A 15,916-nucleotide genomic window follows, 5' to 3' on the forward strand; every position below is an offset into this window, starting at 1 on the left:
TTTTTGTTCACTTACTTACTACATTTTCTATCGTATCTTTGCCATAATCAATCGTGATCCAAAGATAAAGCGGATATGTAAATAAGGAAGTTTCATTCCATCTTGTACATAATGCACGTTCTCTTACTTATCAATATGTATATATATATATATATATACGTGTATATTAATTTTAATAATTCATAAGTTAAATATTTAACTGATCAATAAAAAACTTAATACCAATTACTTTACTTACATTGTTAATAAGTTGTTGGCAATAATTTATGAATATAAATGACAACCAATGTATTTGTAGTTCATCTTAAAAATATAAGTTGTCAAAATTTTATTAAAAAATTGGTTTTAAAAATTACGTTTTTTTTTTTTTTTTTTTTTATAAATATTTTTAGAATTTAAGTATTTAATCAAACCGACGTTTTAATTTCAAAAGAATACAATATTCGAATTATGCGGGTTGAAAATCTTAGCTTTCAACCCGGAGGGTGTAGTCTAGTTCGTCAGCTAAAAAACAGGCAATTTTTGGTCATTTTTCGTAAGCTAGCTATGAAAAATATGTTTATAAAAGTTGTTAGAGATGATAAATGAAATCTTAAGAGGGACAAGCCACTGATATTTAAAAAAAAAATTAGTTTTTTTATTTAATCAAAGTTTATACATTCAAAAACATGAACTCAGAGTTTTATATGAAAATTCCGAATATTTTTCGAGTTATAAGGTACCGGTGGGTAATAAGGCCTAGCTAAGGGAGATTTTGAAAAAAATCGAAAATATTACATTTAATTATTGCAATGTATCATTAATTTTTAAATTAATACATTAGCCATGAAATATAATGGAGTAATGGTAATTTTCACCATAAACAAACACAAAATTAAATTTTTTCAAAAACCTTGCGAATAGGCCTTATTGTACTACGGTAGGGTAATAAGGCCTAAGGGTTATACATACTGGAAATAGTTATACTATACTTGATAAAATTGGTATTAAAGATCAATTATCACTTAAATTGAGCAACAATACTTTTTAAGATGTTGATAAAAATTAGAACAATGATTTTAAATTATCAAATATAAAATTATAAAAAATGTTTACCATTTACTCAAATCGTTTTTTAGGAATTCTTCTGCGCTACTTTAGCATATTTAGGATGATAAAATATAGAAGATAAGGAACGTTTTATCGGAACTCTATGAACTTGTAGAGACATTTCTATGCTAGACGCTTCTACTGGAGAAGTCTTTAGCGGAAGCGGTTATTTTAAATATCATTTTTATCAATTAGGCCTTATTACCTGCGGGTACCTTAGTCATTTTTGTAACAGCATGTCAAATGACCATTGCACGCGCAGCGCTCCGACGAAAACGCGTTTTTCTCAAAACTACTTTTTTTAAACTGGTGGGATCTGTAATTTGCATAAATATGAACCGATTTGCAACTTTTTTCCCCATATTCGTCTATTCAGTAGCTATTGTTGCACGTAGGGGATTTTGAAAATTTTGATTTTTAAGATTTTTTTAGGGCCGTTTGAATCCAAAAAAATGAGAAAAAAAAACGAAATCGTATATTACACACCTCAGGAAATAAAGTAAAAAATGTCTCAGATCACATGTAATTATCAGCCGAGGTTGACAAACATGTAATTTGAGGCTTTCTTATTTACTTCCCGTGGAGTGTATACTATATTTTTGCTAGACAAAGGCAGGAAGCGGCAACTTCGTTAAGCACAGCGGGCTGAAAGTTGACGCTTTCTGCCCGTTGCGCAATAGTATATTACACCCCTTGGGAAGGAAAATAAGAAAAGCCTTAGATCACATGTGATCTGAGGTTTTCTTTTTTACTTCCTAAGGGCTGTATACTATTTTTTTGTCCGACGAAGGCAAAAAAAAATTTTTTCAAATGTTAAATTCTCCCAGTGTAAGACCCCCTTCTTCTTATCTGAATTCCCCTTCTCCTGATAGTATGGACTATATATTGAAACGGCAATTTTTGCTGCGTGAAACGGTAATTTTTTAAGATTAGAGAGTCGTTATTTACTATACACGGAAAGAACAAGATGACACTAGATATAATCCCAGATTATACTCAGTGACATCTGTGGGGAAAAAAATTTTCAGATAGAAGCTAGTATAATCCAGATTATAGTGTAGTAGTGCCGTAAGGCATAAAAATGGTCAAACCTCGGAACCCAGGGCCAGTCAATGAATCTGTATATCAAGTATGAGACTGCATTATTAAAACCTCAAATAAAAAAGTTAAAAAAAAAAAATTGACCGATCTCGATTTACAACAATTTTTAACAACAATTTACTGAAAAATGAGAGGCGGAAGGGGGAAAAAGTGTTTATAGTGAAAAATTTAATTTTATTTGTAATAAATTATATGTGCAGAGTAACTTCAATGTTAATTTATTAGATTATCGTAAAAAATAAGTTACAAAAAAAATTTATCATTAACTATACACATTGTTACATCATTGTACATTATTGTCGTCGTCGTCGATCTCGTTGATATAGATTGTAGGTGAAGGATTAGTGCAGCTGTCAGGCCTTACTGCAGATATTATCGCATGAGCTATTGAGGTACATTTCGTTTCATAATGATTTATATACTCTGGTTTACCTCTTTTATCATTTAGAATAATTTCTGACAAAAAAAATGATAGAGATTTCGGTATTGTCTCATGAACGTTGTTAAACATTTGATCACTAGCTGGATAAATTTTATTATCATAAGCCTGCGTTCGGATGTGTCGTCGTAAAATTTCACCAGCAGCCTTTAAAATACGACGTTCTTCTTCTTCGTTATCTTTTGACCTCTCACTGTACCAGTTGTCGGACAATATGTCGTATTGTTGATTCTTAAAACATATAATTGTATTGGTTCCAAATTTACTGGAGAATACAATTGTAACCGTGGGGTTTAGCCCAGGTCCAGTTAGCTACCCCTTTCCTCTTTAGAAAGGGCGCCACTGGGATTTTAGACACGGTGTCCCAGAAACCGGGGAAGCATGAGAAGGAAAGGACAGGGTCGTGAGAAGTCCGAGAAAGGCTGTAAATAAGACTGAGAAAATTTATTTATAAAAATTAAACTGATTTATTAACCAACTCCACAAACTTAACAGTCTCCTTAAAACTAACTTAATTGTGAGAACCTTTCACCTACGCTAAATGGCCCTTGCCGATTTTTCCTATAACTAATTAACCAATTTATTCAACCTCGTCACTCCGACGGAATATCTCAATATCTTAATTTCCTCGTCAACCTGACGGAATACCATAAAATACCAACTAATTACCTCGTCAACCTGACGGAATACCAATTAACATAATTTACCTCGTCAACCTGACGGAATACCAGTTAAAACCTATTCCCGACTGCGCCCCCGACTCGGGCGTCTACGCAGCGGTTTCCTAACTTAATCCGTTGTACCCCCGACTCAGGCGTCTATACAACGTCTCTAAATAACTCCCTAATTCCATACAAAATCGTCCACCGGACGCTAACTCAATACACACTTTATCCGAATTACTAATTCTCTAAATTCCTGAAATTTTACGCTTAACATTTCTTTAATACAAAATACCAAATTCACTAATTTAATTCATTACCAAAATTTCTCAACTAAATTCTTTAACAGTTTTCTCAAAAAATTAATTCACTAAATTTACTAAATTAATTGAATTTAGCCCAATGGCCTAGAATTAATTTTACAAAATTACAAATTTCAAATTCTACAAATTTAACAAGCCTCATTAAATATTCAACTTACATATATTCCAAAGTGACCTTGACTATCTAAATTACACAAATGCTTCTACTATTTCAACTTAATCAAATAATTTTAACTAAATAATTTCTCATAACCAAAAGGCTTGTAACAAACTAATTAATTGACAATTATGAATAATTTACTTATAAAAGAATCTATTAAATTAAAAGTGACATCTGAGACAATAGCGATCATTAATTGACAAATTTTATTACAGTTAATTCGGCCTCTCAATTTTCAAATTGAAGTTTGGCCTGAAATAATTGTAATAATAATACCTGACTTAACTTTTACAACTCTCCAAACGTTGAGTGAAGTCCTGGTGGAAACGGGCGAAATCAGCGGCTGGTTGGTCTCTCTCTCTCGTCTCGAATAAACTTTCCGGCTCCAAGTAATGGGTTCCCAATTCCGGATCGTAGATTGACTTCTTGATGGTCCTGAATCTCGATGACAGAATTTATTACACAGCACTACACTTACTCACTGTTTTGCCAAAAGCCTCACTGTCTCAAAACGTCACTGGCTCAAAAGCCTGGCTCAAAAGGTGTTACTTGTTCCAAGGGCTGGCTCAAAAAGCGTTACTTGTTCCAGGGCCTGACTCAAAAAGCCTTGATGTTTCTTTTGTCGGATCTTTTATAACCCTTGACTCCGAGTTCTCGAACTTTCCTATTGTCAACCCCGCTTCGTTTTTTTGGGGACAGCAGTGGGGACTTTCGATTTGCACGCCCGGTGACAAGTCTGAACTACTTGTCAAAATCGAACGGTAAGGGAAAACCCTCATTACCGTGGCGTCAATAAAGTGGTCGATAACGACCATGAGAAGTTCAGTTTTCCCTGTCACACAATATTATCCTCGTAATGGTTCATTAACCTCATTTTTATTGTTTTATCGTCAGAAATATGGTCAATTGTAACAATACTTTTTAATTCTGCGAGTGAAAATTGACAGTCATCATTTTCTTCAATATATTTGAAAATCTGCTCCATTGCTGCATCTACTTGCATTGTTACTGGATGAATTTTTTTCTCCCTCCGAGTCTGTTTTAGCGTTGTTTTTAAACGCATGTAACAATCCGCGTGATATTTAGCTCCCTGAGCTACTAAATCTAACACGCCTACAATTCTTTTATGAATATTGCGACAATATTCACTTTTGTCTTCACATATCAAACTTACAATACTTTTCTTGAAATCAGTACTAGTGACGTAGCTGATTTGTTGTCTTGACGACTTGGACTTCCTTCTTTCCTTCATTTCATCCGCTTCTTTTTCACAAAAGAAGCACCTAGTTTTCCAATCAAAATCAATTGAAGTAGCTGTTCGAAGCTTTTTTTTAGGTGGAGAGCATGCAGATGTGGTGTTCTTTTTTTTTAAATAAGAATTAATGCATCCTTTATTAATATATTTTTGTCTGTATACCGAATGCACGTAGACAAAGTCGCGAGTATTTATATACTGAGAAAGTCCATCCCCTCTTTCCGCAGATGCAGCTTTTAATGATGATATGCCTCTAGTGACTTTTATAATATCTCCTAGTTCAGAGCTTAATTCAGAACTAGATCCGATTTTATCACAAATGAGGCAATCATTGCTTGTACTATCAATACTGGATGGTTCACCCATTGCGACACGTGGCTGCAACAACAAATATTAGTAATATTAATAACTAACTTTTATATCATAATTAATGATTTATATTATTAAATTCTACTATTATATTCTAACTTTTAACATCGATTTATTACAAAATATTCATAACTGTTTTCAAAAGCATGTAATATAAATGAAAAACAAATACTTACAATTTATGCCACTATTTTCAAAGTTTTTAAAACTCAGTAATGTTCAGTAATTAACTTTTATCACACTCACTGCACAATAATATAAACATTAATTTTTAATAAACAAAAATCTGAAATAAATATTTTTCGGAACGAAAACAACAGCTACGTATTAAGTCTAGCAAGTTACAACGTGTATTATCCTGTGAGGGCCCGCCATGAACAATACCGAACAGCTGCTGTTATCCCCTCTATTCTCCAATCCGACCTTCATCGGTATATCTGCAGTCCCTAAAGATCCAAGATCAAGTTTTCAAGTTTGTAATAGTTGTTCTTTTTAAAATATGACTTTTGACTAATATAAATCAATGAAAACTCCAAAAAATTAATAATTGTTTATAATAATTTTAAAAAAATTGAGAGCGCGAAAAAATTTTTTTTTAACATTTTTCTATATACTATTAAAAACATATTTTCAAGGTTTATATTAAGATTCATTGACTGGCCCTGGATTCCGAGGTATAAACCTTACGGCGCTCCACTAGTGGGTGATATTTGGATTATACTCATTGTAATCTGGATTATACTAGCTACTATTTGAAATTTTTTTTTCCCCAGTATAATCTGGGATGATATCCAGTGTCATCTTGTTCTTTCCGTGTAGTGACAGCTACTAATTACTGATTTTCAATATTAAATTATAAATTGTGGCTTTTACATTTTCTACATTGAGTTCGGTAATATTTATATTTTTGCCAACTCGATGTCCGCTTTACTATTTGAAACATAGCACATTGAAAAATTTTTTTACCATTCACACTCGGCTTTTAGATTCTAAAGTTTTATGAATTTGAAATTGAGATTTGTTTAGCTCTAGATTTGCCTGTATAATTAAAATACAGAGATTTATATTTTTTATAATAGAAAATTATTAAAATCATGTCATTCATTCTCCGATGAAAGTGTCATATAATTAGAGGAGAAAATCTATAATATTTGTAAAAAAAAAAATAATGAGAACATGATATTTTAAAAATATTTTATTCAATAGTCATAATACTAATACATTGATTTATTGGCATTGTTTGATTTTTCATTTCTAATTTCCTTACTGTGATGATATATAACCATGCAGAAATGAATACCAAGTGCTAAAAAAATCATAAAAGTAAAATTGGAATTTACTCAACTACAAATTTAAATTGTAGAATAAATTTCACATAAGATTTGTGCTTTCTTCATTGGATATTCATATAGTAAAACATGCATAAAAGAAAATAAGCTATTTTTTCAATTTTGCATAGTAATAATTCCAATAGTGGAATAAAAATGTTGAACATGTTACACAAGAAAATGTTTTATCGTATTCTGAAGTGAGTTCAAATTAAAAAGAGCTTCAAACGATGTAATTTCAAAGATAACGTCAGTTGAAAACGAGTTTAATCGAAAAATTGAGCTCAATTTTACCTGAGCTTATTTTTTCCTTTAAACTCGCCCTAGAAATTTGATTATCTTTCTGAGTTTTATTTTTTCCCTAAGCTCGCTTTAGGCGGCAGTCATTTCTTTGGGTATGTCTTGGAGCGTAATCTTTTCTTTAAGCTCTCTTTATAGTTTACATTATTCTTTTTAGTTTCATTGTGTCGTTTGAATTTAGTTTTTTTCTTTGAACTCGCGTTAGAGCTTCTAAAATTAATTTACTTTCAATTTTCGTGGCAAGCTAACCGCAGAACATTCCATTATAGAATTGTTCTTTATGCGAGAATAGAAATTATAAAGTAAAAACAGAAAAAACATTCTTGAGTTTAAAATTTATAGATACTTGGGCATGAATAAAAATTTATCAACACGGAAAAATGTAAACTGTAATAAATAACAGTCGATTTGAAATAAGTAATGATCAACTGCTAAAAATTACCATTTCAAACAGTAAAATCGTGAGTTTAATATTCACTATGTAATATTTATTATTTAAATGTTACAATTTATTCTTTACGTGGAAGAAAATACTATTTCAAATAGTAATATTCGCTACGTAAATGTCGAAAATGTTAAAGTATGATAATTAAGAATTTTGACTTTGATATTTATCATTTCGTACCTGAAAAATGATCGCATGATATGTAAAAATTATAAAACACAGTAACTAAATTTTTAATACAAGCAACGTCAATATTTACCAAGTAAAATGGTAAATTTTTTACGCAACGCTAAAAATGAAATTATAATTATAGTCTTGCTTGGACTAGTGTAATATACATTTTAAGAGTAGAATTATCACTGTTTCAAATGTTAAATTCTCCCAGGGTAGGGCAGAAGGGGGTCAATTGAACCAAAAAAAGTTTAGAAATTTTTTACTATTCGAATTAAAACTAAATAATAATTTCTTTTTTTTTCTTGAAATGGTAGTTTATTATGTCTACTATCATTATCAATACACAAATTAATCAATAAACAACGTGAATTTTTAAAAATTATTAATTTATCCAAACGCGTCGAATGGTTCAATTGACCCCCGCTTGGGGGCAATTGAACCACTGCTTGGGGTAAATTGAACCAATAATATTTAAAACTCAAACCCGAATTTTTAATAAATAATAGATTAATTGTTACTTGGAAATATTACTGTTGCACCGTTTTAATGTACAGATATTATATTAAATAAATTAAAAATCAATTTAAAAATGATTTTCATTATAAATTCAGTTCATCAAATTGTTAGGTTATTTTCCTGAGTTTTTTCACGTAGAGTCAAGATGCGCGCGCATGTCCCATGCTTCTCCGTATGGTTCAATTGACCCCATATAATTTTATAACAATTAATAGTAAATAATAAATAAATAAACTATTATTTCACTATAAACAAAGTTGAGGATTATAAAGTATAAGTATATACAACGACTACAATTCAAACTTTATCAATTAATTCAAAAATTGAAATATTATTAAACAATTTGTCACCAGCCAAAAAAAAAGTTTACATGCCTAAAAATAAAAAAATCTCAATTTTTCAAAATTTATTAATCGCAATGATTTCAAATTTTGATCATATTCGAGTTTAACATATTAGAATCTAATTCTGAGAGAATGAAGCATTTTTTCAATATTTTTCGTTGTTTTAATTCAAATGGTTCAATTGACCCCCTTCTCCCCTAAGACCCCATTCTCCTCATAGCATGGACTATTTATTGAAACGGCAATTTTTACTGTTTGAAACTCCAATTTTTTAAGATGAGAGAGTCGTTATTTACTATAGTGACAGTTACTAATCACTTATTTTCGATATTAAATTATTAATTGTGGCTTTTAAACTTTCTACATTAAATTCTGTAATATTTATATTTTTGCCACCCCGATTTCCGCTTTACTGTTTGAAATTATAAAAATTAACCGGAATCCGTGTGAATTTTACAGTTTAGTTTTTCCCGTGTAATTTACTGTAAAAAAATTTTACAGTTTATTGTTTTTGAGTAATTGATTTTTGAAATTGCTTCTTATGTACGTCGAGTTAAGGAGATCTGATAAGGTTTAAAGATAGTAAAAGCAGTAAAAATTAATTCAACATACCCAATCCACATATTCCAAATGTAAGCCGAACAAAAGCGCTCTCTGTATTACAATCCTCCGTAATAAAAATTCTAATTGCATTATAAAAATATTGAAGATAATACGGCATCAAAATGATAACTCGGTAGTAAATGTAAGGCATCATTAAGGCAAAGTTGTCCTGTAAATATAAAATAACATAGTTAGTCGTTCGTAAAAATAAAAATAATCTAATAAACATCAAAAACTTAAATTATCAGTAAAAGCTTATGCTAAGTAACGAGGTACTAATAGCCATAGCTCGAAGAAAATGCCACCAACTCAACTTCAAATTGGTCTGAAATACCTCATTTTGGAAGTATTGAAGCTAACCTGTGGATTTTTAAAAAAGTTACAGTTATAATTATTTAGAACGAAGCTCCTTATCGCATGTTTGTCAATGAAAGTTAGGCCGAATGAAGTGTAAGATTTTGAGCGTCTAGACTTGTGTTTTAAGAGACTATTTGGCCACAGTTATTATCATTTCATTTAATTATTCTTAAACCGTGTGAAGAGTGTGAAAAAAAAATCGTTTTAAAATTTTCGTTTGTTTAAGATCTTAAACGTGACACAAACCAAGACAATTTTAAGACTTTTATAAGACGCCTAAAAAAAATTCCGAGAGCAAATTTTTGAAATTTGGTTCTTGAATTTGTTATGAAAATTAATTTTTAGACGATTTTACGACTTTCTAACCGCTACATTTTTAAGTACGCTCGTTTTAAATTGAATTTGAAATTGTTGAAAACTTATTATCGAACAATTTTAAGACTTTTTTGAGACGCTATGTTTTAATGTTCCCGGGCGCGGTCGCTGTTAGTTCATCTTAAAATAATCTCGAAAAACTTTTTTAAAACTTTTTTAAGACTATTTTAAGATTTTTTTAAAAACAATTTTGAGATTTTTTTAAGAAGATTTTTAGATTATTTCAAGACTATTTTAAGACTCTCTATAATAATTTTCCGGAGCTGTCGCTGTGATATCGTCTTATTCTCATAACGATTTCGATAACCAATTTTCAAAAATCTGCTCTCGGAATTTTTTGTTGGCGTTTTAAAAAAGTCTTAAAATAGTCTTGGTTTGTGTCACGTTTAAGATCTTAAACAAGCAACAATTTTAAGACGATTTTTTTTCACACGGAAATTGTTGTCAATTTATTTCTTTTTGACTATTATTTAATATTTAAAACACAACAAAAGTAAATTTATTACAATCGAGTACCCAACGACACTTCTTATCACTTTTTTTATCCTGTTTTAATCGTGGTATCATTAGTTAATAATAATAAATGAAATTTAGATTAAACGTCATAAACAATTAAAATATCAAGTTAAATAACTACACGACTTTCAAAATAAAGTCAAAATTTGAACAAAAATTGTTCTACTTATTCTCTAAAAACTCTTAAACATGAAAGTAGTTGCTAAAATAATCCAAAAAAGTTTGATTTAAACGATTGTTTTACATTGGCTTCGTTCAAATTTACTAAATTCTTAGCTGGGCTGAGCTTAGATTAGTGTAGCTTGCTTTGTTTTGCATATCTGCTAAGATCTCGAGGCAAACGGTATTTTCAAAGTCGGTTGTCAAGATTTCTCGAAAACTATTGAATTAATCTTAATGAAATTTGGCACGCGTTTTTAAGATACTATTGGCAAGAACTTGGATGAAGGATTTTTGTTTTTCAAATAGGAATTAATTTTAAAAGATCAAAATGTGGTGCAAATTTGAGCGAAATTTTAATTTTTTTTTTTAAACTCTATTAAGAATCTAAATTAATTTTTTTTTCCAATCTTCAGATTCTAGTTTTAGGTATTAAATAAAAGACCCAATTTGATTTTATGATTTCTCATGATCATCTCATTATCAACAGGCGAACCAAAATTTCTACGTAATTTATTTATTGAAGAAGACCCTGTTATCAGACGATCGCAAAGAATAGCTAACAGAAATAATAATATCACTTTTAAAATACCCAATTTTGTTACCACAATCTACGAGCATTCGTTTGTTATATCAGCTATACGGTTTTGGCAAGATTTACCTCCTGAAATTTCTAATTCTCTTAGTTTAGAATCCTTCAAGACAAAAGTATTTGATTTTCTTATAAATCTCGAATAATAACATAATAGTGAGCTGGTTAATATGATTAAAAACATTATGTCCACTTGAACATTATGTAAATTTTATATTTTAAGCTATCATGTAAATTTCATATTTCCTTTATGTATGTATTAACTGTAGTAACTGTACTTATGGCGTACTACTGTACTTTATGAGTTTTAAATATTTTTCTACGAAAATTTCAGACGATGTTTATTAAATGCACGTCTTTAATTTAGCAAAAAGATTGAATAAAAAATTTTATTATGACAAAAACATGCCTTTTTTCCCGAAGTAAGCCCATGTAAACTCTTAATGTAAAAAATGATCTTCGATATATTACATTATCGTCAAAACGAGAAAACTTTTAGTTTAAATTGGCAACATTTCTCCATTCACTTTATTTTATTTCACAAATAAACCTGGTTCGCTTTGCCCACTCGTTTATCAGCTGCAATGTGTAGACTGTGATCTTGGTTTCGTAGTGAATGTATCATAACCGGCGAAATGTATCAGCAATTCAAATCTACTAAAATGGTTCATTTTATGCTTATTGATCGGAAATAACTATCTGAACAGAAATGCCAACAAATCATTACACAATGCGCCATGCAATTTAACACATCGTAATTGATTTGTGTAATAAAGATCGTTTATTGTTGAATTTCATTGATTAGTTTAGTATAAACGAGTATTGAGTACTTTTTAGCATAGCTTACGATTTATAAATTATTTGTTATTGTGTGATAGTGACCTAATAAAAAAAAGGTTAATTTGATTTATGATAATTTCTCTTGATTGAAGAAATTTTAAAATTACGTCCGTTTCGAACCTTCCCGCCTTAAGCTCATATCGAAATATCGTCGCTGTCAGAAAACCGCCACTTCACGGCTTTATGACATAAATATCTATTTTCCGTAAAGTCAATAACTTTTAACTTTAAACAGATCAAAATTTTGGCTTTAGTTCAAGAAGAAATTTCCAAAAAATTTCCCTCTTTGTTCAAGACATTTCTTTTCATCTGTGTATTAGGAAACAGTTCATAAATATTATTAAAATTTCAAATAAATACCTTTATCGAACCCCAAATCATTAAAAATGATAGAAGTAATGAACAACAACAAATGGGAATATATAAATATAATAATCCCGGACTTGTTATAAGCAGCAACGGAGAACATGTTGATGGGGTGCAAATTCCTTGATAAATTATGTCAACACCGATGACAATAAGAATACATGTTGTAAGTACCTGGAAAAATACATAATGATAAAATACTATTTACAAAATGATAATTACTAAAAAAGATGCATCTTTTTACTCACTATTTCCAAAATTCCAAGTATTAACGCACCGCTTTTTAAATTAAAACAGCAATAGTTATTAACATTGGACAACATTGTTATAAAAATAAGTGTTTTCTAAAAAAAAAAAAAAAAAAAAAAAAAAATGTAATATAAAATTTAGAGTGAGAAATAAATTTAAGCATGTCATAATCTGATAATGAATTAGGATACTTTTATAACAATTTTAAAATACTTTTATGACAATTTTATGACACTTATGATAATTTTCATAAAAGTATTTTAAAATTGTCATAAAAGTGTCCTAAAAGTATCCTAAAATTGCCATAAGTTTCATAAAATTGTCCTAAAATTATCATAAAAGTGTCCTAAAATTCATAATAATGTCCTAAAATTGTCATAAAAGTATCCTAAAGTCGTCATAAAAGTGGATTAAAATTCATAAAAGTGTCCTAAAATTGTCATAAAAGTACTTTTTACAATATTTTTTCTCTGAGTAATTGTGACAATATTTTTCTAAAATCGAAATTTCATTTCAGTTTGGTGTCATAAAAATGTCTTAAATTGTGTCACGTTTAGGATCCTAAGCTTATGACTCTTTTAGGACAATTTTTTTTACACGGGTAGTTTCAATAAATTATGGCAAAAGAAAAAATTAAAAATGGTCGAGTGACTGCTAACTTTAATTTCATAAAATTGACAGGCGTCTCTAAATTTTAGTTTTAATTTTTTTTTGTATTTAATAAAAATTAAATAATAATTAATTTTATAAAGCTATATCTGATAAATTATCGCTAGTAATGAACAACATCGAATTTAATGTTAAGTTCAATTTATTGATTAATCTTTTCAAGGCGACTTTTTGTAAACAAGAAGATATGATAAACATTTTCAAAGAATGGTGGAATAGTTGGATGCAACAGTTGTTATTGAACTTGACCCATCATTCGTAATTGACAACTTTGTTTTGTTAGTAAAAATATTCACGTTGTTAAGAGTAAAGTATTTTTTCTAGTTACATAATTAAAAAAATAAAGAAAATTCAAACATTGACATTTGAAATTTATCAAGAAAATTTAAGAAATTTTTTGTTTAATTTATAATTTATAATAACTTACCGGTTTTTATGGTTAGTTTCAATAATCCATGAAAAATTGGATACTTATTTAATCGATTTATTATTTTGAATAATTTATTTGTTTTTAAATAAGTTTACCATAATTATTTAAAAAATCAAATCATTACTATCATCATCAGAGATGATGTTAAACTAGACAATAATATCAAAACGATTACATACGAGTTATGTGCTGTAAGACGCAATGTACTCGTTGATGCATGTCTATACACGTATGCAAGTTTGTATTACGCACGAGAAAAAGAAAACCGCGTCTTAACACTGTACAAACACGCAACATACATACATACATGAATTGAGCTTCTAAATTGGGGTTCTATCGCCATCTATCAAAAGTTTTCAGAAACATGATCTTAAATAATGTATGTGTAGCTGTGAACATTATTGCTTAAGAATCCTTGAAACGGTACTTTATTAAAGCAGGTATCTTCACTGTGCATTGCGTTGCAATTGCTAACAAAATTGTAGGATGAATAAATTTTTGAAATGATTCAATAATAAAAATTCGGTATTTTAAATAGGAATAAATTTCTTGATACTAAATTCTTTGAATTGTCGTTCAGTCAACTTTAAACAGAAAAAAAGGTTCACTTGAGCCGAGAAATTATTTTCTTCCTAATTATTTTCTTGAGCGAAAAAAAAATTTTTTTTTTGACTCAACAAATTTCATTTATTCCAACAAAATTAATTCTCTTGCTTTAAGGGGTTATATCCACTTGTAAGTTCGGAAAAATGTGTCTTTTTGTTAATTTTTTCTGGAGAAGCTTTTTATTGAATATGTTACATAAAATATATGAACATTTAGCGAATTTAACGTATTCTAAGAATTCATATTTTATTAATAAAAATATTGGGTTCCGTCGTTCCTATAGAAGATCTCCTGAAGGTCCTCCACAAAAAGGTGTCTGGCGGTGAGGAACATATCTCTGATTTAAATTATTTGAAATAAAAAAAAACCAAAAAGATTACTTTTAGGATAGATAAATACAGGTAATGATCGAAGAAATTTACCCTTGAAAAAAGTTTTTATTTTATTATTTCAGAGAAAGATAGTTTAAAGTACTCGAACTACGAGGATCTTCTTAATGTGAGTTTATAGAATATGCGAGAAAAAATTCCGATAGCTCGGACTGGGATTCGAACCCAAAGCCTTCCGAAGACATGTCGGCTACTCTATCATTTGAGCTACCCGGCCTATACTAAATTTCTTGAGAAAATTTGTCAAGAAATTTCGTGTGAAATTTCTTCAGTCAAAAGATCAAATTCTTGGCTCAAGTATATTTTGTTGGTTCAATATTTATCTTCAATAAATTGAGTATGTGTGATAAATGATAAATTCAATGCTAAAAACTATCTAACTTCGCAGTAAAATTGCAAAAAAAAACCAAATTGTCAGTCAATTCGTTTATAGTTTCCAGCTTCTTTGATTTGCTTCATCTCATTTATTTTCTTCCGTCGTCTTTTCCTTATCTCCTTATCGTAACGGTAGATTAATCCTATTTCTACCGGTATTGAATGAGCTTTATCAATTTAGTCTTAAAGAGCCCAGAGCTTCTTTGTCCACTGTCCGTAATACTTTTTAAATACATTTTTCTTCGAACTATAGATATTTTTGTAACTTTAAAACTTTTAACTTATCATAAAGTTGCGATTCTGTCAATTAAATACAAGCAATTGCTGAATTTTCTTGTGCTTATATCGCACATTTATTTAGAATAGAATTTGTAATCAATTTCAGTTGCTTATTAGGTCTTCTCATATTTTTATAATTATATGAGAATCATTGTCGTAACTTCAATTTATGTATTTATCGGATCATAATATTTTTTGTATTCAACATTTCCAGTTGACCCCAATAAATACAAATACAAAAATAAAGAAAAAAGATACTGATAGTAAATGATAACATTATTTGAAAAGAGGGACCTACAAGAATATTCACTATTTTTTCTGATGTCTGGTAAATGTTTTTATTAAATTTATATATTTAATAAATTATATATTATTTTAATATATAATATATTAAAAAAAATAAATATAAATTAATTACACTTATTTATATTAATATTAAAATAAGTGTCTCGGATAGCTTAACTGGTAGAGCCTTTGGCGCGTAACCAAACGATCCGGGTTCGATTCCCGGTCTGGGCTGTCCGAATTACTTTTTCAGTTACCGAAAATTCCTACTGAGTAAAGGTCCTCCCCTTCCCCCTTTATCCTTTATTTCCCCCAGTTCCC

At 29.4% G+C, this 15,916-nt stretch overlaps 1 protein-coding gene across 2 annotated transcripts; it reads right to left on the reverse strand.

The window, feature by feature from the left end:
* Nucleotides 1-6,575: 6,575 nt before the first annotated feature.
* On the reverse strand, nucleotides 6,576-13,922 carry LOC141537579 (uncharacterized). 2 transcript variants are annotated; one of them, XM_074258636.1, is made up of 6 exons: nucleotides 13,659-13,922; nucleotides 12,562-12,657; nucleotides 12,308-12,487; nucleotides 9,443-9,468; nucleotides 9,118-9,277; nucleotides 6,576-6,704 (listed from the first exon to the last, which is right to left on the reverse strand). In XM_074258636.1, the coding sequence occupies exons 2-5, from the start codon at nucleotides 12,634-12,636 to the stop codon at nucleotides 9,262-9,264; spliced, it is 297 nt and encodes a 98-aa protein (XP_074114737.1). In that variant the 5' UTR covers nucleotides 12,637-12,657; nucleotides 13,659-13,922; the 3' UTR covers nucleotides 6,576-6,704; nucleotides 9,118-9,261. The 2 variants fall into 2 exon arrangements, with proteins under 2 accessions (XP_074114737.1, XP_074114736.1); XM_074258635.1 differs by lacking the exon at nucleotides 9,443-9,468 and having other exon boundaries at nucleotides 13,659-13,912.
* Nucleotides 13,923-15,916: the final 1,994 nt, after the last annotated feature.

Source organism: Cotesia typhae, unplaced genomic scaffold (assembly GCF_013202065.1).
Source record: "Cotesia typhae breed Kobodo isofemale line unplaced genomic scaffold, CoteBio_Ctyphae scaffold_91, whole genome shotgun sequence".
Lineage (NCBI taxonomy): Eukaryota > Metazoa > Arthropoda > Insecta > Hymenoptera > Braconidae > Cotesia > Cotesia typhae.

What these genes read in the sequence shown, in the direction of transcription:
- LOC141537579 (XM_074258635.1), bottom strand. Translation starts at nt 12,636, where the DNA reads ATGTTGTCCAATGTTAATAACTATTGCTGTTTTAATTTAAAAAGCGGT. An exon ending in TACTTGGAATTTTGGAAATA is followed by an intron (nt 12,488 to 12,561) that starts GTGAGTAAAAAG and finishes GTATTTTTCCAG; the next exon opens with GTACTTACAACATGTATTCT. An exon ending in ATTTGGAATATGTGGATTGG is followed by an intron (nt 6,705 to 9,117) that starts GTATGTTGAATT and finishes TGATTTTTTTAG; the next exon opens with CACTTGGTATTCATTTCTGC.